Source organism: Azolla caroliniana, unplaced genomic scaffold, assembly GCF_043228905.1.
Source record: "Azolla caroliniana isolate FFs.n. ecotype wild unplaced genomic scaffold, voAzoCaro1.0.p SCAF_5, whole genome shotgun sequence".
NCBI lineage: Eukaryota > Viridiplantae > Streptophyta > Polypodiopsida > Salviniales > Salviniaceae > Azolla > Azolla caroliniana.
Window position 1 is genome coordinate 15,843,469 of NW_028230440.1, and position 26,488 is coordinate 15,869,956.

General features: G+C 48.1%; 1 protein-coding gene across 3 annotated transcripts; it reads left to right on the forward strand.

The window, feature by feature from the left end:
* Positions 1-13,131: 13,131 nt before the first annotated feature.
* On the forward strand, positions 13,132-17,050 carry LOC147864220 (pentatricopeptide repeat-containing protein At3g26782, mitochondrial-like). Of its 3 annotated transcripts, XR_015529830.1 has the most exons (3): positions 13,132-13,291; positions 13,401-16,742; positions 16,914-17,050. XR_015529830.1 is itself a non-coding variant. In XM_087319980.1 (2 exons), the coding sequence occupies exons 1-2, from the start codon at positions 13,184-13,186 to the stop codon at positions 16,563-16,565; spliced, it is 3,273 nt and encodes a 1,090-aa protein (XP_087176106.1). In that variant the 5' UTR covers positions 13,132-13,183; the 3' UTR covers positions 16,566-16,809. The 3 variants fall into 3 exon arrangements, 2 of the variants coding, with proteins under 2 accessions (XP_087176106.1, XP_087176107.1); XM_087319980.1 differs by lacking the exon at positions 16,914-17,050 and having other exon boundaries at positions 13,401-16,809; XM_087319981.1 differs by lacking the exon at positions 16,914-17,050 and having other exon boundaries at positions 13,154-13,291; positions 13,792-16,808.
* Positions 17,051-26,488: the final 9,438 nt, after the last annotated feature.

Consider the following 26,488-nt stretch of genomic DNA (forward strand, 5'->3'; position numbering starts at 1 on the left):
AAAGCTTGTATGGTCTGAACCAAGCTCCACACCAATGGTACAAGAAGTTCGAGACCTTCATGTAGGAACACAGGTTGATCACTTTGTGTTCGTCAAAAGGTACGATGAAGGTGACATCTTAATTCTCTTATTATATGTGGATGACACGTTGATAGTTGTTGGGAATTTGATCCCTCCGGATGGGATCCGAATGAGAACCGGAGGAGCCGGATCGGACGGATTCGGAAGATATCCTGATGAATCCGGTGTGAACCGGATCCAGGGACATATCTATAAATATGTTTCTAGAGGGCCTGTCATGGCCATATTTGTAAATAGTCCTAAAGTCATATAAGTATAAATATGACTTAGGGCAACCACTTATGTGTGTGGTCATCAAAGTTGTTATAATTACTGTTATAAAGAGAGAGAGAGAGAGATACTGAAAGCTTTTCTGTTGTAACCGCCAGTTGGTGAAGACATAGAGCTCGAGGTCATTGCCTCTGAGTCTCGCTTGGTATCCTCTTCTTATAATGATGGTTGGAGTCTGTGGGCTCTTGTGCTTTTTTTCCCTATTAGGGTTTTCCACGCAAACATCTAGTGTCGCATCTTATTGTGTAAGTGCATTAATCTCATTTCTATTTCCCGCTTTCTTCCATTGAGTGTTTAAGACTCGGTTGTAGCCGAGCTCTATTCCGCACAAACTGGTATCAGAGCACAGGTTCTAAACCTTGAAGAAAATGGAAGAGTCATTCGGACACATGTTCAAGCTCACCATCTCTAACTACCTAGTATGGAAATCGAAGATGAGGGACATGCTCGTGGTCAAAGATCTTTGATTGTCGGTATAGTTTGGGGACAAGAAACCGGACAAAATCGATGCCATGACATGGGAGGTGATGCACATGAAGATGACAACGTACATTAGGTGATTCATCGACATGAGCATGTACAACAACTTCAATGAAGAAAGCAAAGCTCATGTCCTCTAGGAGAAAATTCTGCCTGATCACCCACGCACACAGGGGAGCAAGATGGAGATTCTACCGGAAGCACACGGGCGTTCCACGGAGCAGAATCAGCCTCTCGAGAACCTGCGCAAAGAAAGCTTATGGAGAACGACAGAGGAGAAGAGCTCGGTCCCAGTCCGACAGCACTTCGTCCCCTCTAGCGCGCGATGTCTTCTCTCCCCCGTCTCCCTCTCTTTTATAGCTCAAGGAGGGAGGCCGTCTTGCCCATTTTACATCACATTAATTCTCTGTCCTTTCGGACAGAGATACTCCTCGATTCTCCCTATAGAATATTGCTACCTAGGATCTACCCCTTGCGCCTACCTATCTACTTTACGACAAGGGACGTGCCCACGTGTAAGGGCCGGTTCACACACATTATACATGGTTTGCGCCTGGGGACGGTTTTCTTCACGACATCCGCCCCCACCTAACTGCGCATCCACCGGTATGTGCCAAAATTGGGTTCCTACGGGAGAAAACCGATCCTTACTTTTATTCCTCATTTACCGGTTCATCCTCCGCCTCGGGCTGCTCGTCGTCGCTGTCCATGCCCCCGAGCTCCGGCTCCCCGTCGTGTCGTTTCTTGAACGCTTTGATCCTCTTCCCCGCTACCGGTATCGCCATTCTCGTACCGTCGAGCTCTGTGAGATGGTACGTCCCATTGGCGTTGGCGCCTGTTATTACGTAAGGCCCGAACCACCTCCTCGCAAACTTCCGCGTGGCCCTGTGCTGATTGTCGAGACTGTTGTCGTAGACTAGCACCCAATCGCCTTCCTCGATCTTCCTTGGCCGGAGCCTGTGTGTTCGGTTGAACCGGGCTTTGTTCCTTATCCTCGCTACTCAAAGTTTCTCCGCGGCCCGTTCTACGTCCTTTGGCCTCCCCTCAAGCTGTTGAATCCGCGCCGACAACAGTTCCTCCCGGCTCATCTCGTCCCTCCAGTCCACCGTGGCCCACGAGGAGATCGTTCACTCTGTTGGCATGATCGGCTTCTGTCCGAACATCAGCTCGGCCGGCATGAACCCGGTTACCGAACTGTGCGTAGTCCGGTCCGCCCACAAGGCATAAGGTAGCAGTCGTGGCCAGTCCCCGACTCGGCCTCCACACGCCCGTACTAGCGCTTTGACAATTGGCCTGTGTCCGCGCTCCACCTTCCCGTTCGCCTCCGGATTGTACGCTGTGGTGAGCGAAAGTTTGACTCCTAGCCGGTCGAACAGCTCTTCGGCTTCTTCTACGTCCAACTCACCACGGTCAGCCACGATCTTCCCTACGCACCCGTATCGGCATACTACGTCCTCAATCAAAAACCAGCATACGGCTGCCATCGTCTTGTTTTGCAGGGCTCGGCCTTCAACCTGGTTCGTTAGATCTTCCCGAGCCAGCACCAGATACCGCATCTGTCCTACCCCAATTGGCATCGTCACCAAATCCACCATCCACTTGAAGTGGACGGTCGGAGGGTAGGTCGGGTGAAGCTTGTCCCGGTGTCGGATCATGGAGTGCATCTAGCAACTTTCGCAAGTCGTCACGAACCGATGCACGTCCCGGTATAGTCCCGGCCACCAATACTTCCCCTTTAGCTTTTCGAACGTGGCCCACGTTCCACGGTGTCCAGCCCACGGGCTATCGTGGTACGCCACCAGCAAATCATCCTGTTCCTCCTTCTTTGCCACCACTCGGAGCGGGACGTCGTTCCTCTTCTTCGGGTACTTCCATATGTATCCGTCCCGAAGAAAGAATCGGTAGGCTTTCTTCCGAATCCGGTTGGCCTCGTCCGCTGTCCATGCCACGTCCGGTGTCATCGTTTTTAGGAACCCGCCGATCTGCAGCCACTCCCTGTCGTACTTGCTCTCGTCGAAGTCGTTAAGCGTCGGAGAGCATTCCCGTTGGTTGTCACGTAAGCCGCCTCGAAGAAGTCCACGCCGACTTCCTCGTCCTCTGAAACCATGCCGCCGTCATTTTCGAACCTCGCCCTTGAAAGCATGTCAGCATGGCGTTGTCTTTCCCGGAAATGTGTCGTATTTCCGGATTCAGGGACTTGATGTACGCTATCCACCTGAGCATTGCCAGGTCCGGCGTCGCGCATCCGGAAACCATGCCAAGAATTGGCAGGCAGTCCGTCTCGATAATTACCTCTGTCCCAATTAGGTAGTCTCTATTGGCCTTTACCGCCGAAACGATACCCCAGAGCTCGCATTTAACCTGGGCGTATCCTCGCTGTCGCTCGCTGAGGACCTTCGCGCCGAACCGGATCGGGAAACGCGTGTCGTCCTCGCCCTCTTGGTTGACGACCCATCCAATCCCGGTCGGACTCGTGTCCACTGTTACGTAAATTGGAGTGCTCTGTTCGTAGACAGCCTTTCGGAGCGTCGGAGCCGCGGCAAGTGCTTCCTTCATCTTCCGGACAGACTCCGAATGCTCGTCTCTCCACTTGAATTTTTGCCCCTTTTTCAGCAACCCGTATAACGGCTCCGCGACGTGAGCGTAATGCGGGATCCATATGTGGTAGAACGCGCACGCTCCCAAGAACCTCCGAACCTCCGTGACCGAGCTACAGTCGTTCTTCATCGCGGAGATGGCTTCTACCTTAGTCGGAGACGGTTTCCGGCCGTACGGCCCGCATAGGTGTCCGACGACCATGATCTCTGATTGCCCGAAGGCCGATTTTCCCCCGGAGAAGGTGAGCCTCGCTCCCTCCAACCTCTGCAGCACCTTCTCGCAGTCATCGATGTGCGTCGCCACGAATATCCGGCATCCGTCCGGTCCGATCGTCTCGTCCCTTTCCTCCACCGGGCATCCCTTGATCGGGACATCGTCCAAAAACGGCATGGTGATGTCCGGGATACAATCCCTCAGCACTTTGTTCTTTGCGTTCACCATGTGAGCCACCGAGTTCATCCCTCCTTGCGGCAGGGTACACATCCGTACTAGGCCGAGAGGAGTTCGCATTGTTGTGATGTCTTTGCTCTCTACGACAAGCTGGAACTGATCATACCCCGAGTAGAGATCACCAACCGAGTAAATCGACCTTCCGGCGAAGGCCTCCACGAACTCGTCTATTGTCGGTCCGATTCCTGCGTTTCGAATGGTCACCTTGTTGACCGGCTGCAGGTCTTGAATAAAGCGCAGCGTGCCTTCCTTCTTCGGCATGGTAAACCACCGATTCGAGTATGGTGCACTCGACAGTTCTAGGATTCCCATCTCGACCTTCTGCTTTAACAACTCCATCAGCTTCAGGATGTGAGCTCTGGGTACTGGAATCGGTTTGAGACTCCACGGCACATGCAGTATCGTGAATATCACCATCGGTTCCACGACTGTCGGGTCTACGCACCCGATCTCCTCCGGTGAGAATGTGAAAGCCTTCCCGTGCCTTCCGAGCATTCTCCGAAAATGGGCCAGCAGTAGGAAGTCGCCCCCACCGATTTTGAGCTCGCGTAGCGTTATATCGGTTAACGTGTGTCCTATGCGGGCTAGATTTCGTAAACTCGGGTCCGACGCAACCCCCTTTATTCGCAACTCGCTGCCCTCCGGCAAGGGAGCCGCGACTGGCCTCACCTTCCGGTCCACAGTCTTGTACCTCGTGTCCACCCGGGCCGTCCGACCCGACACGAGCCCTCTACTGAAGTCCGCGATGACTTCGTACATCCTTTCCGAACATACCGGAATCGTCCGGTCCTCTTGAAGGACTCCTCCGACTACCTCCCACAGCTCCCCCAAGGTATCGTCGTAAGAGACTGCCTCCACAGCTCCGTTGATTTCCTCTCCAAGGTCGAGGACGCCACATGCCCAAGTCGCTCCTCCGCCCTTCTCTTCTTCCGACCAACGACGTCGACTATCGTACACCCTCCGTTGTCGGAGAACCAAAATTCCCTACTTATAGCATAGGTCTTCCTCGCTATCATACACTTGTGGGGTTTTCCCGGAGTGTCCGGACTATCGCGGCCCCACACCTTGATAGCCCTCTTAAAAAATCCTCCCGGCTTTCGCCCCCGAGGGTCTCGCGGTTCCTCTCATGGTTTGGTCTCACCGTCAGGAACTGGACCGAGTGACGCCCATCCTGGCTCTTGACCCTTGCATAGGCCGAGCCGTTGTCCAGCACCTTGGTCTCCATCCGTGTTGCCGTGATGTACGGTTCTCCTAGTATAACCGGATGTGAGGACATCTCCTGCACGAAGAAGTGCTGGTCAATCTCGACATCGCCGATCTTTACTCGTACATTCGGGCAGGCTTCATGCAGTTCTTCGGTGGCACGCGTCGTTGCCCGTATCTTCCACCCGTGCTTGGTGTTGATCGGCCATTTCCCCTTCCTATAGAAGTCCATGGACATCAAATTGATTTCTGAACCGTGGTCCACCAACGCCACCACCGGTTTATGAACATCTTCGATCTTCACGGGGGTCTCCATGGTCGCTCTAGCCCAGTGCGGCCTCGAATAGTGGCTCTCCGCCAACTCGTCTTCCAGCGCCGTGTCCTCTATGTGCGTCGTCCGCACCTCCACTGGCTTCTCCGGTTCTGTCTCCGTCGACAGCCTCTTCCTCTTCACCAAGTTTACGATGGAGTCGTGGAACTCCTTCTTGGCGATCTCGAGCACTTCCCTCAGCGACAGTTCCACCTTGCTGTCGAGGATTCGTTCTTCCAGGACCTTTCGCAGGTCCATGGATCTTTCGATTTTTGTGCCTAGCCCGTACCCACCCCTCTTGGGATTATCCTGGGCGCCGGTTATACCGGCCTCATTCCGTCTTTGCTCGAATCAAGTTTCATATCGCTGCGAGGGCCCGGCCCCTCCGGTTTTCCCTACTCGCTTGTCCTCCACTAGGGCCTCGTAGTTTTGACAAGCGGCTTCGACGAAGCCTATCTTTCCTTCCACCGGGTCACTCCACCCGGTTACCTCCCAGACCCATTTTTCCGCGCGGTCCACCTCTTCTTTCCTCAGTCGTGCGTCGGCGAGGCCTTCTAGCATCGTCGGCCAGAACCCGGCTTTGTTCGTTTTTGGGGCCTCGCCACCTCCGACCCGAATACCAGCTAACGCCGAGTAGTGGACGGTCTCCGCGTGACGAGCCGCCGCCTCCTCCATCAGCCTTTTCATACCCCCTTTCCCAACGTTCAGGTTCAGGGTCCTTCGGGTCTCGCTGACGTGCACCCGACCGTTCCACAGGTACACCACGTTGCTTCTCATTGCCTCGGCGAAGTCCCCGCAGTCCTTCCGGATGTGCCCAACCGCATCACACCACATGCACCTGTTTTCAGCCAGAGGTCATCGGTCACGGGCCTGTTTGCCACCATCCCTCCATGCCTAGGCAATCTGGAGATCCTTTACCATCCGCGTCAGCTCCTCCAGAGTTGCTCCCCTGGACGAGCCATTGACCATGCCGGTTGAAGCCGACCCAGTCTCGAGCTAATCTCGGGTCTCTCCCCTTCGCGTTGGTGGTGTTGGCTCGAGCTTCCTTACTGCGACAAAGCCCGCCCCTGTCGATCCATTGTCAGCCCATTCCCGCCGTTTGTCGAAACGGCCACAGACCCTTTTCACTACGGCCTAGTCGGCCGTCAGCCCGTCATCAGTCTCCAATAAGAGGCCTACCTACTCCCGATCCAGCTCTTCAGCCGACTTAACAAACAATAGGACACGACTTGTGTCCAGAACGGTCCGGTCAAGCACCGAGAGGCGCGCGAAGCGTTCCTCAAACTCCCGAAGGAGCACTGACGCGTTCCTTCCTTTGTCGGGGGTCTCCACCCACTCCATGAAGTCCCGCTTCGAAAGTCGAAGCGCATCTTCAAGCCCGTATCTTTCGAGGAGCCGACCTTCGAACTCCTCCGAGGTCCGGCTCTCGGCCCGTACCTCGAGCACCTCCGTATGGATACCCGGCATCGCCACTCGAGGGAACCCGGCTAGACACCTCTCTTCCGGAATGTCCCTCATTACCATCTTAGCCCGGTAGGACGCCAAGTAGCTCGTGGCATCCTTTCCACTAAACCGGCCGATCGTACCAACAACCACCTCGATAGCCCTATCAAGGGCGCCAGTGCCTTCGCGCACACTCACTATACGGTCTACAGCTGAAGCCATGGCTTCTGCAAGGTCCGACCCCCTCATCTTCTACTCCTCTGCCGCCTGTTCACGTCGGGTTCACCAAATATGTCGCGTTATTACGCGCGTGCGTGGAGAACAAGGCGGGACCACTAGGGACTTGGACCGAGGAATAAGTGGGGAAAAGAGAGAGAGGGAGAGAGAGACACGCTCACACACGGATAGACAAAGAAGCGCGCGGGATGACTCGAGCGGTTACAGCCGATCAGGTCGGCGAGACGGGTGTCGACGCCTGATCACCCACGCACACAGGGGAGCAAGATGGAGATTCTACCGGAAGCACACGGGCGTTCCACGGAGCAGAATCAGCCTCTCGAGAACCTGCGCAAAGAAAGCTTATGGAGAATGACAGAGGAGAAGAGCTCGGTCCTAGTTCGACAGCACTTCGTCCCCTCTAGCGCGCGATGTCTTCTCTCCCCCGTCTCCCTCTCTTTTATAGCTCAAGGAGGGAGGCCGTCTTGCCCGTTTTACATCACATTAATTCTCTGTCCTTTCGGACAGAGATACTCCTCGATTCTCCCTATAGAATATTGTTACCTAGGATCTACCCCTTGCGCCTACCTATCTACTTTACGACAAGGGACGTGCCCACGTGTAAGGGCCGGTTCACACACATTATACACGGTTTGTGCCTGGGGACGCTTTTCTTCACGACAACGTTCTGGAGGTTCGGTTGAACCTGATATCAACCGGTCAGCTAGATGATGAAGTCTACACGAGTAGCATCTACAACGGCGTCATGAAGTTTTGCAAAGGGAGCCTGATTGTGGCTCGATCCCGGAAGATCAACACATTGTACTTGATGCATGCCCAGATCTGCCGGGAGGAAGTGAACGTGTCATTAGAAAATGCCGGTGAGTTCTGGCACAAGAGGTTGTGTCACATGAGCCAAAAAGGGATGAGAAGACTTGCCGAAGATAACCTCATTCCGGAGGTGAAAGACGTGCATCTTGAGAAGTGCACCGACTGCTTGGCTGGCAAGCAAAACTGAACCTCTTTCTGGTAAAGACCACCGATGAGATGGAAGACCCCACTGGAACTTGTGCATACTGATGTATGCCAAGTGACACGAAGTCACATGCCGGATCGCAGTACTTCGTGACATTCATAGACGACTACAACTGGAAGCTATGGATATCACCGTTGAAGATGAAGGATTAGGTGTTATCCATCTTCAAGGAACTCCATGCGAGGGTGGAAAGGGAAACTGGCCAGAAGCTAAAGGCAGTTCGAGCGGACAACTGAGGAGAATACCGGGGGCAGTTCGAGGAGTACTGCTGGTCGAAGGAATCCGGCTCGAATTCCCCGTGCCGAAGATGCCAGAGCTGAACGGATTGGCCGAAAGAATGAACCAGACCATAATGGAGAGAGTCCAGAGCATGGTAGCACATGCAAAGTTACCCAAGACGTTTTGAGCTGAGGCGTTGATGACAACGACCTATGAGATAAACAGATCACCCTCAACACCCTTGGAAGGAGACTCACCGCAGAAAGTATGGACCGGTAAAGGCGTGTCTTACTGGCATCTGAAGGTGTTTGGTTGTCTCGTTTATGTTCATGTTGCAAAGGACAAGAGAGAAAATTTGGATCTGAAGTCCAGGCCATGCATATTCCTTGGATACGGCGATGATGAGTTTGGATACCGAGTGTGGGACTTGGTCGAGAAGAAGGTGTTCCGGAGTCGACACATAGTCTTCATGGAAGACAAGAGTATTGCAGGCTGGGAGTTGAATAAGAAGATAGCAGACTCTAGATCGACTGATGGGACCCATCCGGCCGAAAGCCAAATAACGCTGGAAGAACCGGTCGAAGTCGGACAAGAGACCAAATCGATCGAAGAAGATTTGGACACCGGAACCAGACAAAACCCCGAATTAGATTCGGATGAAGAGTTTATGGAGGAACTGGTGGCGAGAACCAAGGAAGAAGATACCTTCTAAGAGAGAGAAGACCCCCCCGGAGATTTCCGGATGCAGAGCATGTGTTGCTAACCGACGAAGGGGAGCTGGAAAGCTTCGACAAAGCAAAGAAAGACACTCATAACCGCAAGTGGTTAAGTGTCGTGCAAGATGAGATGGACTCCCTGCATGAGAACCACACGTTTGTACTGACGGAGCTGCCGAAGGGAAAGAAAGCACTCTAGAATTAGTGGTGTACAAGTGGAAAACGGGGGACTCCGGAAATCCACCAAGGTATAAGGCCCGCATTGTGGTCAAGGGCTTCCAATAGAAGAAAGGAGTGGATTTCGATAAGATCTTTGCCCCAGTAGTGAAGATGACATCCATCCGGACTGTGTTGAGCATAGCGGCAAGCATCGACCTCGAGGTAGAGCAACTAGACGTCAAGACAATGTTTCTACATGGCAAACTCAAAGAAGAGATCTACATGCAATAGCCGGAACGATTCATCAAAAAAGGGAAGGAGCACCTAGTATGACGGTTGAAGAAGAGCTTATACAGACTGAAGCAAGCTCCCCTGAAATGGTACCGGAAGTTCGACTCCTTCATGGTCGATCAAGGATATCACAAGACGCAAACCGACCATTGTGTATTTATGAAGAATTTCGATGGAGGAGAATTCCTGATACTCCTACTATATGTGGATGCATGGTTGTAACATACGTAGCACACTATATGCGTACAATACGTATTTTATAGGTATTCTAAAAAAAATTATAAGTTCTTAGAATACGTAGTTAAAGGTAAAATACGTTGAATACACTGAGTACGTTTTGAATACGTTGAGTACGTTCAATACGTGGTTGAATATGTTGAATACGTTGAATACATCGAATACTTGAACACCATTGATGTTGAATGCAAAGATACTTGGAATTTGATCACTATATAGTAAATACCAATTATCTTTATTGCCCATGGATAAATGGTTATCTATGTTTCAATATTTACATAGTCCTTGAACTGGACCTTCTCAATGAAAGATTTGGGTATGACACGACAGATACTGGGGATGCACGTAGTCCAGGACCGGACGAAGAAGCTATTGTGGTTGTCACATGAGAAATACGTGGCGAAGGTGCTCCAATGGTTCAACATGATAGATGTGAGGCCGGTCGGATCGATACTTCTGACAAATTGCAAGTTGTCCGGAAAGCAAAGTTCGAAGACGAAGGCAGAGAAGTCGAGATGATGAAGATACCATACACCTCTGCCGTCGGAAACTTGATGTATGCAACGGTATGTACCCAATCAGATATTGGATATGTTGTCGAATTGGTCAGCCGGTTCATGACCAATCCGGTAAGACAACACTGGACCGCGGTTAAGTGGATACTCCGGTACTTGAAAGGCACCTCGAGTATGTGCCTCCAATTCGGCTCCGGAAAACCCCAACTTGAAGGATTCACAGATTCGGATATGTCGGCTGATGCAGATATCAGCCGGTCAACTTCCGGATATGTTATGACATATGCAAGGGGAGCCATATCGTGGAAGTTGAGGCTACAGAAGTCCGTTGCACTATCAACAACAGAAGCGGAGTACATGGCGGTCGTGGAGGCCGGTAAAGAGGTAATCTAGATGAAGGACTTCATCGAAGAGCTAGGGATCCAGCAGGAGGAATTCCGGCTCTACTACGACAATTAAAGTGTCATCCACCTTGCAAAGAACGTGGTGTACCACTCCAAGACGAAGCACATCTAGTGCAGATACCACTGGCTCCGAGAGAGAATAGAAGATCAAGACATCGTGTTGTTGAAGATCCACACGAAGGAGAACAGGTCGGACATGCTGACCAAGGTGTTGTCAATCGACAAGCTCGATGTGTGCAGGAGACGGATCAAACTGATAGGGCATCCAATGCCGGAGTGAAGGGGGAACTTGTTGGAAATTTGGTCCCTCCGGATGAGAACTGGATGAGCCGGATCGGACGAGCCGAAGGAAGGAGCCGGATCAAACGGATCTGGAAGATATCCGGTGTGAACCGGATCTAGGGACATATCTGTAAATATGTTTCTAGAGGGCTTGTCATGGCCATATTTATAAATAGTCCTAAAGTCATATAAGTATAAATATGACTTAGGGCAACCACTGATGTGTGTGGTCATCAGAGTTGTTATAATTATTGTTGTAAAGAGAGAGAGAGAGAGAGAGAGAAGGAAATAACGATATATTAACATCTTCTAATGCCAAAATTGGCCCATGAGACAAATGGTTTACAAAAAAAAAAAGGGAATATTTACCCATTCATCAAAAGTAAAAAATAAAATAGAGTTTTAAGCTAAATAGTTATAGTAAAATAACAAACATGTTCTATATAAGAAACATGTTCTACAATGAAAATGATGTTATATTAGGCCTAATTTCATTTCCATCCAAGTCTCTTGAAGAGAAGCGGGAGGTCAACATTTCGATGTGGATGTGGCTTGTGGTCCCAATGTAAAAGGTACCCCAACCATAGCTTCTAGTCGACATAGTTCACACGTTCCCTTATCTTCTTAATCTTTTCTACTCCGTGTCGACTTGTTTTAAAGCCCAACATCTGAGGGTGTTTGGTTGTTCTTTGCATTTCGGCTTCCTCAAGAGAGAGGCCAAGTGGCGTAAGTGTATCCACATTCATCGTCTCCCCTTGTTCCTGAAAAATTACACTAGTTACAAGTTGATGATTAGTAAAAGGCTTATGGTTAACACTTTGTAATTTATTCTCCCTACGTTGTTTTAGCTCTAAGATATACCTACCTAGTCTCTTTACATCCGGGATATCTAATAGTTTGGAGAGGATGGGAGAGGGTCCTAATATGTCTTGGTATTCCACTCATATCTTGGCATAAGTTGGGCACTTGCATGTGAAGTGATACTCATCCTCTATCTCTATGTGGCACAACCTACATATCCTTTCCTCTCTAGGGACTCTATTAGCCCGACCATTCTCAATCTCAAGTTGGTGAGATGATATCCTAAGTTGTCCAATGGCCACCCTTAGTGCATTTGATAAGAATGTATCTAGATATCTTGGTCGTGTAATAAAACCTAACTGAGAGAAGTGCAAGAAGTGTTCCTTATAGTGCAACATTTTAGATGGGAGTGGCTCTCGTGGGGTGATCCATTTATATCGAGTGTAAATGCTCTTGAGCCTTGTTGACAACTCATGGTAGATTTTCGAAATGAGTTGCTCTTATCTATGGGTGCATCGGCAACAACCAATATGGCATCGGGAGGTTCAATAAGTCGGAAGCAACAAATTGGTGCGAAAAGAGGAGCCATGCCCAACATTTCACAAGAACTTATTGGCAGCTCCCCAAACACGACCAAAACACACACTGGTAGACTACAAATAGGTGCTCGTCGTGCTAAGAGGCGGTTCCCAATATGTGACACTGAGAAAGTTCGGTGTTTGCAATGTGATGATTTGACATTGACTTCAAGAGACTCCAATGCAAATTGCTACAAAATTTGTGGGTGTATCTTACCCTGCTTTGAACAAGAGCCTTGATCTCATAGTTTTTCTTACATTACATCATGTGATTTTTATATGTAAAATCGTGCAATTTTGTATTATAAAAATTAGGCTTGATATTTTTGAGTAATCATAGCATCTTTTTAAAACAATGATCTCTTCAGAAATTTTAATCGAGTTCTTGGGTTAGGTGCATGCACCTAGGTTAGGTTTGTATACCCAGGTTAGGATCAGGTACCCGGGTTAGGTTTGTGTACCCGGGTTAGGTTAGACCTGGGTTAGGTGTGACAGAGGCTTGTCAGATCCGGGTTAGATGTGACAGATCCGATTGTCAGACCCGGATTAAATGTGATAGAGGCTTGTCAGACCCGGGTTAGATGTGACAGAGGCTCGTCAGATCTGGGTTAGGTTTTAGGCGCGTGCTTTTTGTGGATAGAGATTGAACGGTGCAGATCACGCGCGCCATTCAAAACATGTCTTGCACCGTCCGTGTCCGCGATTTCCTCACCAGGCCTAATTATGATTTGGTTGCAAATAGAAACGAGCTTCGACGCCCCTTTATAAGTTGTTTTTGATACTATTGAAGGAAATCTTTCAATTTAAAAAAAGAAAGACAGACGAAAAGCAATGGGTGACCGTCTCTGATCGGTGCTAATAGTAATGAATATGATGACAGTGCTGAAGCAATAGATGTGGAAACCAAGTACTTGCAGCTGCCAGTTTTACCAAAAACTAAACTTGCTATGGAAGGATTACTTTCAGAATTCGTGGCTGTGGTATGACAATCGCAACATGAAGGTCAGTGTTTTCGTCATGTGTGTTTGTGCTTGTGTGTGTGTGTGTGTGTGTAAGAGAGAGAGAGAGAGAGAGAATGAGGGGAAAAGAAAACCTTGTTTTGTACATACAGTATAGCCCCACATCACCAGATTTTAGGCAGAGAATGACCAAGGATTCTTTATGGATTGATGGGCTGTATAATCCCTCTTGGGTCATTACAGAGCTCACTAGAAAGGAAACGTTAATGCCCACTCATACCGAATTCCCAATAAATAATGATAACATTGGAACCGAGATTAGCATAGCGTTAGTTCTAAATCAAGACATTGCTTTTGTAGAAATGGTCAAATGTTGTACTAAACACAAAGATTTGCATAAGGGGAAAATTATACATGATGAGATAGTGAGGCGAGGGTTGCTTGAAAAAAGTCCTTACATAGCTAGCGCATTGATCAATATGTATGCTAAATGTGGTATTCTTACAAAAGCAAAAGAAGTGTTTGATGAGCTCTCTTCTCCAGATATAGTATCTTGGTCTGCTCTTATTGGAGGGTACACTCAGCAAGGAAAAGGGCATGAAGCTATGATTTGTTTTGATCAAATGATATGCAAAGGTTTGTCTCCAAATGCAGTAACTTATGCATCCATTTTGAAGGCTTGTAGCCAGACCAGAGATATCAAAAAGGGCAAACAAATTCATGAGGAGATTGTGAAGAGAGGTTTTCTTGAGAATAATCTAGTTCTTGGATCAGCTCTGGTGGATATGTATGCTAAATGTGGTATGCTTGCAAAAGCACAAGAAGTATTAGATGAACTTGTCGTCCGAGATGTGGTCACTTGGAATGCACTTATTTCTGGATATACCCAAAGCAAGCAAGGCCATGAAGCCCTAGAGTGTTTTGATCGGATGAGAAATGAAGGTCTCTCACCAGATCTGGTTACCTTCACTTGTATCTTGAATGCTTGTGGGAGCACTGGGTCTATTGTAAAGGGCAAAGCTTTCCATGAGGAGATTGTGATGATTGGTGGCTTGCTTCAGAAAAGTGTCATTCTTGGCAATGCTTTGGTTGATATGTATGCCAAATGTTGCTTTCTTGCAAAAGCACGAGAGGTACTTTATGGACTCCCTATTAGAGATGCGGTTTCTTGGAATGCAGTAATAGTTGGATATGTTCAACAAGGACAGGGCGAGGAGGCATTGAAATGCTTTGAGCAAATGAAAAAAGAGGGTTTATCCGGGGACCTTGTAACTTTTTTGAGCATCTTGAAGGCTTGTGTTAGTACCAGAGCAATAAAAAAGGGCATGGAAATGCATGATGAAATAGTGGGTTCAGGTTTGCTTGATAAAAACTCAGTGATTGGTACAGCTCTGGTGGATATGTATGCAAAATTTGGTATGCTTGAAAAAGCACAAGAAGTACTCAATGAACTTCCTGTTCAAGATGTTGCCTCGTTGTCAGCAATCATTGCTGAATATTCCCAAGAAGGGCAAGGTCCTGAACCTTTAAATATATGTCAACGGATGCAAACCAAAGGAATGTCTCCTGATGCAATCACATTTGTTTGCATGCTAAAGGCTTGTGGAAGTACCGAAGCTATTGAGAAAGGTATGCAAATACACGATGAAATTGTGTCAAGAGGTCTTCTAGGTCAAAACATTGTGCTTGGGAATGCTTTGGTGGACATGTATGCTAAATGTGGCATGCTTGCAAAAGCACAAGAACTGCTCGATGAACTCCCGGTTCGAGATACAGTGTCATGGAATGCACTCATTGCTGGGTATGCCCAACACGGTCAAGGTCATAAAGCACTTGACTGCTTTGAACAAATGCAAAGAGAGGGCCTTTGTCCTGATATTGTGACTTTTGTTTGTATTCTGAAGGCTTCTGTCTGTACCAGAGATCTTAACAAAGGTAGACGAATTCATGACGAAATCACCCGGAAAGGTATGATGGGAAAGAACATTGTGCTTGACAATGCTTTGATTGATATGTATGCCAAGTGTGGTATGCTTGACAATGCACAAAAGTTACTTAACGAGGTACCAGGCAGAGATGTAGTCTCATGGAACTCAGTTATTGCTGGATATGCCCACGAGGGGCAAGGCCATGAAGCATTGAAGTGTTTTGGACAAATGCGAAATGAGGGGTTTAGTCCAGATGCAATCACCTTTGCTAGCATGTTCAAGGCTTGTGGTAGCATAGGAGCTATTCATAAGGGAAAACAAATTCATGATGAAGTTGTTAATGAGGGCTTGCTTGAGAAAGATATTGTACTAGGGACTGCTTTGGTGGATATGTATGCCAAGTGTGGTGTACCAGCAAAAGCTCATCAAATACTACTTGATGGTCTGCCTTGGCAAACTGTGGCGTCGTGGAATGCAGTAATTTCTGGATATGCTCAGCAAGGGCAAGGTCATGAAGCGGTGGAGTGTTTTGAACAAGTGTGTCGAATGAAAGGCCTCTTACCAGACTCTGTGACCTTTCTATGCCTCCTAAATGCATGCAGTCATTCAGGCTTAGTGGATGAGTTTGAAATGTATTTTGGCCTTATGAGCTCTAAATTTGGGATAACACCAAGTTTAGAGCACTATACTTGTATGGTTGATGCTTATGGATGTGCGGGACTCTTCAGTAAGGCCATATCAGTGGTAGAAAAAGAATCCTGTTCTGATTATCCTCCTGTTTGGCTCTCGATATTGAGTGCTTGTAGAAAGTGGGGGAATGTGCAGCTTGGGAGATATGCCTTTGATCAAGTTGTGCAGCTTGATTGTAGTTACGGAGTGTATTATGTGATTATGGCTAATATCTATGCCACCGCCGGAATGCAACAAGATGCTGAGAAGGTAGAAGCTTTGAGAGTCCAATTTGCCAGTTGGAAGAAACCTGAAAATAGTCTTTGGTTTGATACAAATGGAAATGCTCATTCATTTTGTATTGGACATACTAATCATTGTCAATCTAAAGAGATATATAGAAGACTTGAAGATATTGACTTAAAATTGTCGAATGAGGGGTGCTCACAGAGTGTGCGTCAGTTGTTAAAAAGTGTTTCTAATAGCGTAGAAAACAATGTGTTATGTGGGCATACACACTTGAAAGCCATGGCTTGTGCCCTCATCAATACACATCAAGAGAAAATCATACATGTTTTCAGTAATGTGCATATTTGTGCTGATTGTCATACTGGGACAAAACTTATATCGAAACTAGAACATCGAAAGATCATGGTGAGAGATGCTGGCCGACTTCATGTTTTCCAAGATGGAAAATGTTCATGTGGGGATTGTTGGTAATAGGTGAAGTAAAAATTGAACATCAGATCTGAAAGATCAGAGTGTGTCATGATAGTTTTGTTTATTGGTTCAATCTTGAGATGCATCAATCAGGGTGTCACCCTCCCTATGTTGACTTTAATTCAGGGAAATATTTGTATAAAATTTGGTGGGCTATCCCCAATTATCAGAAATTAGGTGACGTCATTCATGTAATCGCTGGTTGAATCCTGGAACTTGCCGGGTAGGAAATATTAATTAAGGGAACAAAATCCCAATCTACTATATAAAATTTTATTTAATGAATGAATACAAAAGTGCCCTTACTGTATAAAATTTGGTGGGCTGTCCCTAATGATCAGAAATTAGGTGACATCACTCAAGTAACCGCTGGTTGAATCTTGGAACTTACCATGTAGAAATATTAATTAAGGGAACAAAATCCCAATCAAGTGTATAAAATTTTATTTAATGAATGGATACAAAGGTGTCCTTACAAATATTAATGAAGTTTATTTTTTCCTTTTAATAAACCTGACTGCTATAACGCAATGCGTCTTCTATTGGGGTCCTTTTTGTTGCTATGGATGTTCACGAATGTGAACAATGATTTTAGTAAGGAACCCATTAGTGTTTCACATTTTAATGTTTCATCAATAATGTTACATACTGAGATTGTTGGATCTAGTTGTCTTTTTACCAATTGCATGAAGGTATCCATTGTTTCTCTTGGTACAAGAATATTTTGGTCATGATGTAAAGAGTGTTGGTGTTAATGTTAGAGGTTATTACACATTGCTCGTGCACATAAGAGATGTTGAGCATGATCAACATGTTGATAACTCATATGCATGATTATCTCAATTCATACAAATAGGTCTTTACTTTTCCAATCACTTAATTCAGGTTTTGTTGAAGTAATGGTTTCATAACTGTTCACAATTCCTTTAAGGTTTGTTGTTTTTAGAGTTAACTCTATTCTCTTTTTCCACGTGTAATTGTATTGGTGGTTGATGAGATCTTGTGTTGATTGTCTGGATCAATTGATGTGATGTACATTGCATATTTATCCATGAATCGCTCTAATACCATGTGAGGATTAAACAAGGAGAATCAAGAGAACAGAAAAACGGTACAAGTATGTAATTCTGAGTCATATGTATTAATGTTTTTGTTACAGTGTTTAAATATATGGTTTCTTGAACAACCGTAGAATGTACACCTCTTCATATGAAGGGCTATATTTATTTTTCCTATAAGTAATATATTAAAATAGGATAATACTAATAATTTTTGTTTTACATTAAATGACAGTTCTAACATGACTATTGACAACATGCAAGTTCAAAATATTATATCTTTGATTACCTTAATAGCTATGAAAACTTATGATGAATAGGCCTTGGATTGCTTTGAGGAAATGCAATTTGAGGGTCATTCTCCCAATGCAGCTACTTATGTTTGTATATTAAAGGCATGTAGTATAATGGAATCCGGTGTTAAGCAATGAAATGTAGTCGTATTGAAGATGCACATAGAGTGCTTGAACATTTACCCACACATAATGTGGTTAGTTGGGGTGCCATGATTGTTGGATTTACCTACCAAGGAAAAGCACAAGATGGATGTATGTATGTATGTACATACGTACGTACGTACGTATGTATATGGTCATGTTTGCCAACTATGGTTACCTCATTGATGCATGCATACTATTTGATAAATTGTTACACAAAGATGCTAGTATATGGAAATGTATAATAGAAAGATGTGGTGTTGAACACAATTATTGTTGTATTAGTGTTGAAATATTTTGATCATATGTGAAGAGAAGGTATGAAACCAAAATGAGGTCATATTTACATCACTTGTGTCAACTTGTAGTCATTTGGACGTAGTTTTTGAGGAGTATTATCCTTTAAATTCATTAGAGACAAACCATGATATAGAACTTATCATTGATCCTTACAATGGTGTTGAGCTCCTTGGTCAATCAAGATGTCCACACAAAGCCATAATATACTTCATACGATGCCATTTCAAAAGAATATAATCAGTTGGACTATATATGAATTAGTGGATGTGTGCAACATGATTATTGTGAAGAAGCACACGAATGTTTAATAGAGATGAATCAACAGGTATTTTTCTTGATGCAATCACATTACTTGCACCTTGAAAGCTTGTGGAAGTCTCAATGCCCAAGATAAGGTAATAGAAAATCCGCAATGAGGCTATAGATTAGGAGATAGTACTACACATGGAGAAGGATATGGTGAACCCATTAGTTGATATGTATGCCAAGTGTGAGTGTGGTATGCTCGCAAAACTGATCGAGAAGCTTCATGTTAACAATGTAGTCCCGTGGAACTAATTTGTCAATGAGTTATTCCGATTCTACTGGTTACCAATGGATGTAGTGAGCGATAGAGATACTAAGTTTACTACTTTGAGCATGAGTTCCACAAACCACCCTTAGTTTGATGGACAAACAAAACGAGTTAATCAGATCATTGAGGATATGCTTTGAGCATATGTGGCTAAGAAGTCTACTAAATGGGAACAATATCTTCCTATTTTGGAGTTTGCATATAATAGCTCCAACCATACATCAACTGAAACTAGTCCTTTTATGTTGATGTATGGTTTTCAACCACGTACCCCAATCGATGTCAACATTCATTGTGATGAGTTACACACAACACAAAATTCTCTAAGGGATATGCGAGATATGTTGCATATAGCTTAGGACAATATAAAAACGGCTCAAGATAGAGCTCACGTTTATGTTGACCAACATCGATGTTGAGAGACAAGCTCAACATCGGCCGGATTGGCTGAAGAAGCCGAGGACCAGATTGGTTGGGACCGATCGATTAGGCCGAGTGCGTAAACTGGGAGGCCGTTAGGAAAGATGTTCCGTGAGGAATATATTTGGGAGTTAGTGTAGGAGCTCTTAAAGAGCATTGAAGTACGGTCAGTACTTCGGTCAGTCCTTCGAGGACTTGTATAAAAGTGTTCATGGAACACACATATGTGTAGAGTAGTGAATCGAGATCTTTTGTTGAATATAGTTCTTGTGTTTTCTCTCTCTCACTCTCTCTGTCTCTCCCGCGTATACTGCGTAAGCTCAAGCTCTCCATTAAACCTGAGTTTTCTTCCTTCTGTTCCGTCTTCATACTTGCTTCCGCACGTTACTTCTTACATGGTATTAGAGCGCGAGGGTTGAGAACCTCTCTACAGCCGACACAGCTTGACGAAGAAGAACAAGAAGAACGATGGATAGAGGCATGGCGAGCTCGCTTCCAACAGAGAAGCTTGACAGAACCAACTATGCGTCTTGGTCTTACAAGATGCACCAGTACCTGCTCAGGCACGGCTACTGGAGTTATGTCGAAGGAGCTAATGACGCGGCACCCGAATCGACACACAGAGACTTCCCCTCGTGGGAGCAATCGGCGAGCAGGGTATTATACTGCTTCGCGTCGTGTGTGGGCGAACAACTATTGAGCTATGTTCGGGATGCAAAGACGTTGAAGGGTGCGTGGGAAAATCTGAAGAAGATCTTCGCCACGAGCACCACAGCCAGGAAGCTTCAGCTCCGACAGGAGTTGAGCAACCTACGACAACGCGACTTGTCGGTGGCGGACTATACCTCAAAGATCAAGGATATCTGCGACTCCCTCGCCTCCATAGAGGTGAACATTGAGGAGAGCGAGATGGTCCAGATCTGTTCGGAGGTTTGGCGTTGAAGTTCACAGCGTTCCGGACGGCTGTGTGTACCCGGGAGAATACGCCATCCTTTTTCGACTTACAGTCAATGCTCCTGGTAGAGGAGAACCACGCGGGTGCGTCTACAAGCACGCACACCGACAGCAGAATGTTGTACACGGAGGGAGATAGGCCCCGTGGACGTGGAGGACGAGGCGAGTCGGCGCGCAATGGAGGTGGCCGACGAGATCAAGGAAGAAGGCACCGAAGTGATGCCGACAACAACTCCGGACCCTCCAGGAACAGGGGGAGTCGAAGCGATGAGAACCGGCAAGGGAAGGCCATCGTGGAGTGCCGGTACTGTGGCAAGAAAGGCCACAGGGAAAGTGAGTGCTGGAAGAAGCGCGCCGATTCGGAGAGAACCGGTTCCGGAAACGGCTCAGGACATACCGACAAGAGAAATCGGCAGCGATCACACTACGCCGAAGACTCCGGGAGAGCCAGAGAAGGGTCTGCCTTCGTGACGAGACACGAAGCAAAGTCAATGAAACGGATCACCCTGAGATCGGACAAGGTGTGGTACGTAGACTCCGGCGCGTCAAACCACATGACGAGCCATAAGGAGTGGTTCTCGTACCTTGAAAAACCGATACAACCTGGAGTAGTCGCAACTGGAGACGACACTCCGCATCCGATCGCGAATGTCGGAGAAGTTCCCCTTAGCCATGTTGGGAAGAAAGGGAAACTCATGAACGTGCTGCATGTTCCGACAATCACAAAGAACTTGGTCTCGGTTGGACAGATCGTCGACCAAGGGATGGAGGTTCGGTTTACACACCTCGGGTGCTTCATTGAGGAAGAAGGCTGAGTGATTGCGCAAGGGCGCAGAGACGGGAGGATGTTCATCCTCGACTCCACTAACGGCGGCACTGCAATGTTCGCGAAGGGAAGACAAACCGAGTCAGACATCGACTTGTGGCACAAGCAGATAGGCCACGTCAACTACCAGCGGCTTCAAGATCTGCAATCGAAACAGGTAGTGTTTGGATTGCCCAAATTTAGTGGCCGAAAGGCACAAATTTGTGAAGCCTGCCAGCTCGGGAAGCAACACCGACTTCCTTTCCCCAACGAGCGAAACTGCAGCCAGAACAAGCTCGACCTTATACACTCCGATGTATGGGGGCCGACACAAAACGTTAGTCTTGGCGGGAGCCGATATTTCGTCTCCTTCATCGACGACCACACGCGGCACACGTGGATCTACCTCATTCAGAGGAAGAGCGAAGTCTTCGACTGTTTCCGGGGCCTCAAAGGGTTCGTGGAAACGGAAACGGGACGAAAGATCAAGTGCCTGCGGTCGGATGGCGGGAAAGAGTACTTTTCTGGTCAATTCAACGGTTATCTAAAACAAATGGGAATTCGGCGTGAATTCAGTTGTAGATACACGCCAGAGCAGAACGGCGTGGCCGAGAGGAAGAATCGGTCAGTTGTGGAAGTGGCACGGGCAATGTTGGAGGAGAATAGCTTGCCCAAGTTCTACTGGGCCGGGGCGGTAAGGACCGCGGTATACATCCAGAACCGGATCGGAGACAAAGTGTCGGCGCACGAGCTGTATTTCGGAACAAAGCCGAACTTGCGACACTTGAGGGTGTTCGGTAGCATTGCGTGGAAGCTGGACGCAAGGCCGAGAAATGCATCTTGGTCGGTTACTCGGACGAGCAGAAGGGTTATAAGTGCTATAACCCTCGCACCAAACAAGCGCGTGTTAGCCGTGACGTTGTGTTTGACGAGTCTGCGTCCTGGTACCAACCCCCGACTCCGAACCCCGACTCCAATCCGAGCTCTGACGATGAGGTCAACAAGGCCGAGATGCCTCCGGATGAGCCCGAAATCGAGACCCGCGAAGAGAGTCCGATTTCACTCCATTTAAGTGGACCGATTGGATGACTAAGTCGTTACGACTAGTCCGATGAAGAGCCGGCGAGTAGTGGAGACTCGGTCGTGCATTCCCCACACAGGAAGCCGAGGAGACGGCTTACGCGCAAAGAGAAAGGGAAGAAGAAGCTGTCGGATTCCGGCACGGATAGGAACGAGTCAGACCGACGCGAGTCCGATTCCGAGGGAACCGGTGACGGATCTTTAAAGGTGAAGACTGCGTCGACCGAGAAGGCCTCGACATCGGCTAATGTGAGATTACGCCGATCTACTCGCCAGAAGAATCTTGTTTTGCGGTTCGGATACAACGAGTACATGGCACATCATTATGCGTACATGACCCGTGCAGCGGAAGTGCGTGAGCCGGAGAGCTACGCAGAAGCAGCTAAAGACGCGAATTGGCGTGCCGCGATGGAGGAAGAGATGCATGCATTGGCAGAGAACGAGACCTGGGACCTGGTTGATGCACCAAGAGGGGTAAAACCGATCGGGTGTAGGTGGGTGTACAAGGTCAAGTACAACACCGATGGCTCGGTCAACCGGTACAAGGCTCGGTTAGTGGCAAAGGGCTACGCGCAGAAACACGGCATCGACTACGATGAGACGTTTGCGCCGATCGCGAAAATGACGACCGTCCGTGTCTTGCTCGCAGTAGCTGCGGTGAAGGGGTGGCACTTACATCAGATGGATGTAAAGAATGCGTTCCTGCAAGGTGACCTTGAGGAACAGGTGTACATGGTACAGCCCCCCGGATTTCATTCTGGGACGAACTCCTCAGCAGTATGCCGACTGAAGAAGTCCCTTTACGGACTGAAGCAAGCCCCGCGTGCCTGGAACACGAAGATCACGCAACAACTGCGTCGGATGGGCTTCGTCACGTCAAAATCAGACTCTTCCATGTTCATCCGGAAAGGTCGACTCGGACCGGTTAGTATTTTACTATACGTTGATGACTTGGTCATCACCGGCGCCGACCTACTTGAAATCGACCGCGTGAAGCTCCAGCTTGCGGCATCGTTCGACATGAAGGATCTGGGGGACCTTCATTACTTCCTCGGGATCGAAGTGATCTATACCCCCGAAGGCATAATGATCAGCCAACGTCACTACGTGCTGAGTATGCTCTTCAAATTCGGGATGGCCGACTATAAGTCAGTCTCAACTCCTCTGGACAGAACCGTCAAGCTTCGTCCCGATACGGGAACGGTATGCGACCCGACGAGGTTCCGACAAATTGTCGGAAGCCTCATATATTTGACCATCACCCGACCCGACCTCAGTTATCCGGTCGGAGTGATCAGTCAGTTCATGGCGCGACCTACCGAGGAGCACCTTCAGTGTGCGCAACGCACACTTCGGTATGTCAACGGCACTAAGGACCGGGTGACGGGAACTTATCGTTCCTTATGTCCAACGCTCGGCCACAACCGAGATTCTTCTCATACACAGAAAACGGGAAATAGAACACGACACAAAGAGGAGAAATGGACACAGGAGGTTAACGTGGAAAACCCCAAACTAGGGGAAAAACCACGGTAGCCCACAGGCTGCAAACTGTCACTATGTAGGAATATACAACAGTGAGTTCACTGAGGCAATGACCTTGTGCTCACAGATCTTCGCCACAGGCGGCGGTTACAATAGAGGCAACGACCTCGTCTCTCTCTCTCTCTCTCTCTGTACAGTTACTTACTCTCACTTCTTCTTACACCAACAAGAAAGAATGACAACAACACAATATTAGTTTGCCCTAAGTCATATTTATACTAATATGACTTTTCGGCTATTTACAAATATAACCACAATGGGCTCTCAGAAACATATTTACGAATATGTCTCTTCCTTCGGTTCATACCGGGCCTGCACCATCCGGCTCTCCGTAGCCGGGTACTCCTCATCCGGTTCATACTGGGCCTGCACCATCCGGCTCTTCGTAGCCGGGTACTCCTCATCCGGTTCATACTGGGCATGTACCATCCGGCTCTCTGTAGCCGAGTACTCCTCATCCGGTTCACACCGGGCCTATACCATCCGGCTCTCCGTAGCCAAGTACTCCTCATCCGGTTCACACCGGGCCTGTACCATCCGGCTCTCCGTAGCCGAGTACTCCTCATCCGGTTCACACCGGGTCTATATCATCCGGCTCTCCGTAGCCGGGTACTCCTCATACCGTTTCGGCCGAGGCCGAGTCTGTTCATCGGCACTGTTCTTCTCCCTTCCCATCCAGAGGGACCTGTCTCCCAACAAACTCCCCCTTCACTCCGGCATGGGGTATCTTACCAATCCGATTCTCTTCCGGCATGCATCCAGCTTGTCGGGTGTCAGCACTTTGGTCAACATATCTGACCCGTTCTCGGCCATGTGGATCTTCGCCAGTGCGAACTCCTGGTCATCTACTGTTTCCCGGATCCAGTGATACCTCCGCTGGATATGCTTCGTCCGGGAATGGTAGGCCGCATTCTTAGCAAGGTGGATGGCACTTTGACTGTCGCAATAGAGTCGGTATTCCTCTTGCCGTATACCGAGCTCACCGATGAAGTCCTTCATCCATAAGATTTCCTTGCCGGCTTCCACAGCTGCCATGTACTCCGCCTCTGTGGTTGACAATGCAACCGTCTTCTGCAGCCTCGACTGCCATGAAACAGCTCCCCCTGCATATGTCATTACATACCCGGATGTAGACCGGTTGGTATCCACATCAGCCGACATGTCCGAATTGGTGAAACCGTCCAGTTGAGGTTTTCCGGAGCCGAATCGGAGACACATATTTGAAGTGCCCTTCAAGTACCGGAGTATCTATTTGACTGCGTTCCAGTGCTCCTTGCCGGGATTACTCATGAACCGGCTCACCACTCCGACTGCGTATCCTATATCCGGTCGGGTACACACCATAGCGTACATCAAGCTCCCGACGGCAGAGGCATATGGAATCTTCATCATATCCACCTTCTCTGCTTTCGTCTTCGGGCTTTGCTTGCCGGATAGCCTACAGTTTGCCGGAAGTGTCGATCCGACCGGTTTCGCTTCTGACATGTTGAACCGGTGAAGCACCTTTGTCACATACTTCTCCTATGACAGCCATAGTTGCTTCTTTAACCGGTCCCGAATGATGTGCATCCCCAGCATCTGTCTTGCCGGACCCAAGTCTTTCATTGAGAAGGTCCGGTTGAGAGCCTTCTTCAGCATCCGTATTTTGACTTGGTCACGTCCGACGATCAACATGTCATCCACGTATAGGAGGCGTATTAGGAAGTACAGGCTCTTCTTCAACCGGCATACCAGGTGCTCCTTCCCTTTCTCCACAAATCCTTTCGGTTGTTGCATGTAGATCTCCTCTTCGAGGTCGCCGGGAAGGAATGTCGTCTTCACGTCCAGCTGCTCTACCTCGAGGTCCATGCTTGCTGCTATACTCAGCACCGTCCGGATGGAGGTCATCTTTACTACCGGGGCAAATATCTCGTCAAAGTCCACGCCCTTCTTCTGCTGGAACCCCTTCACCACGATCCTGGCTTTGTATCTCGGGGGGTTGCCGGCATCTCCCGGTTTCAACTTGTACACCCACTTGTTTCGGAGTGCCCGCTTTCCTTTTGGCAACTCCACCAATTCATACGTATGGTTCTCATGCAGGGAATCCATCTCATCCTGCATGGCAGTTAACCATTTTCTGCTGTGGGTGTCTTCCTTTGCCTCTTCGAAGCTTTTCGGCTCCCCCTCATCGGTTAGCAGAACATGCTCTGCATCCGGAAATCTCCGGGGCGCCCTTCTCTCTCTGAGAGGATATCTACGTCTTCGGGCTTCGGTAACCTGCTCCTCCATTTGCTCTTCATCCGAATCCGATTCGGGGTCTTGGCCGGTTCCGGTCTCAGGTTCCTCTACTTCTTCTTCTGCCGGTTCGGTATCCTCACTGTAACCGGCTGGTTCCTCGAGTGCTAACCGGTCTCTTGCCGGTTGCGTCTGCTCATCGTAGAGTCTATCGTTACCGGTTGACTCAAAGTTCATTATCTTCTTTTCCGACTCCCAGTCGGCGAGCGTCTTGTCCTCCATGAAGATAATATCTCGACTCCGGAATACCTTCTTGTCGACCGGGTCCCACACTCAGTAGCCGAACTCATCGTCACCGTATCCGAGGAATATGCATGGCCGGGTCTTTGGATCTAACTTACCTCTCCGGTCCTTAGCTACATGCACGTAAGCGAGACACCCGAACACCCTCAAATGCCGGTAGGACACTTCTTTACCGGTCCATACTCTCTGTGGCGTGTCTCCGTCCAAGGGTACTGAGGGTGATCTATTTATCA

Bases quoted from the DNA above. Each gene is read 5' to 3' on its own strand.
- LOC147864220 (XM_087319980.1), top strand. From the start codon at position 13,184: ATGTGGAAACCAAGTACTTGCAGCTGCCAGTTTTACCAAAAACTAAAC. The intron at 13,292-13,400 runs GTCAGTGTTTTC...TTGTACATACAG, and splicing joins ATGACAATCGCAACATGAAG to TATAGCCCCACATCACCAGA.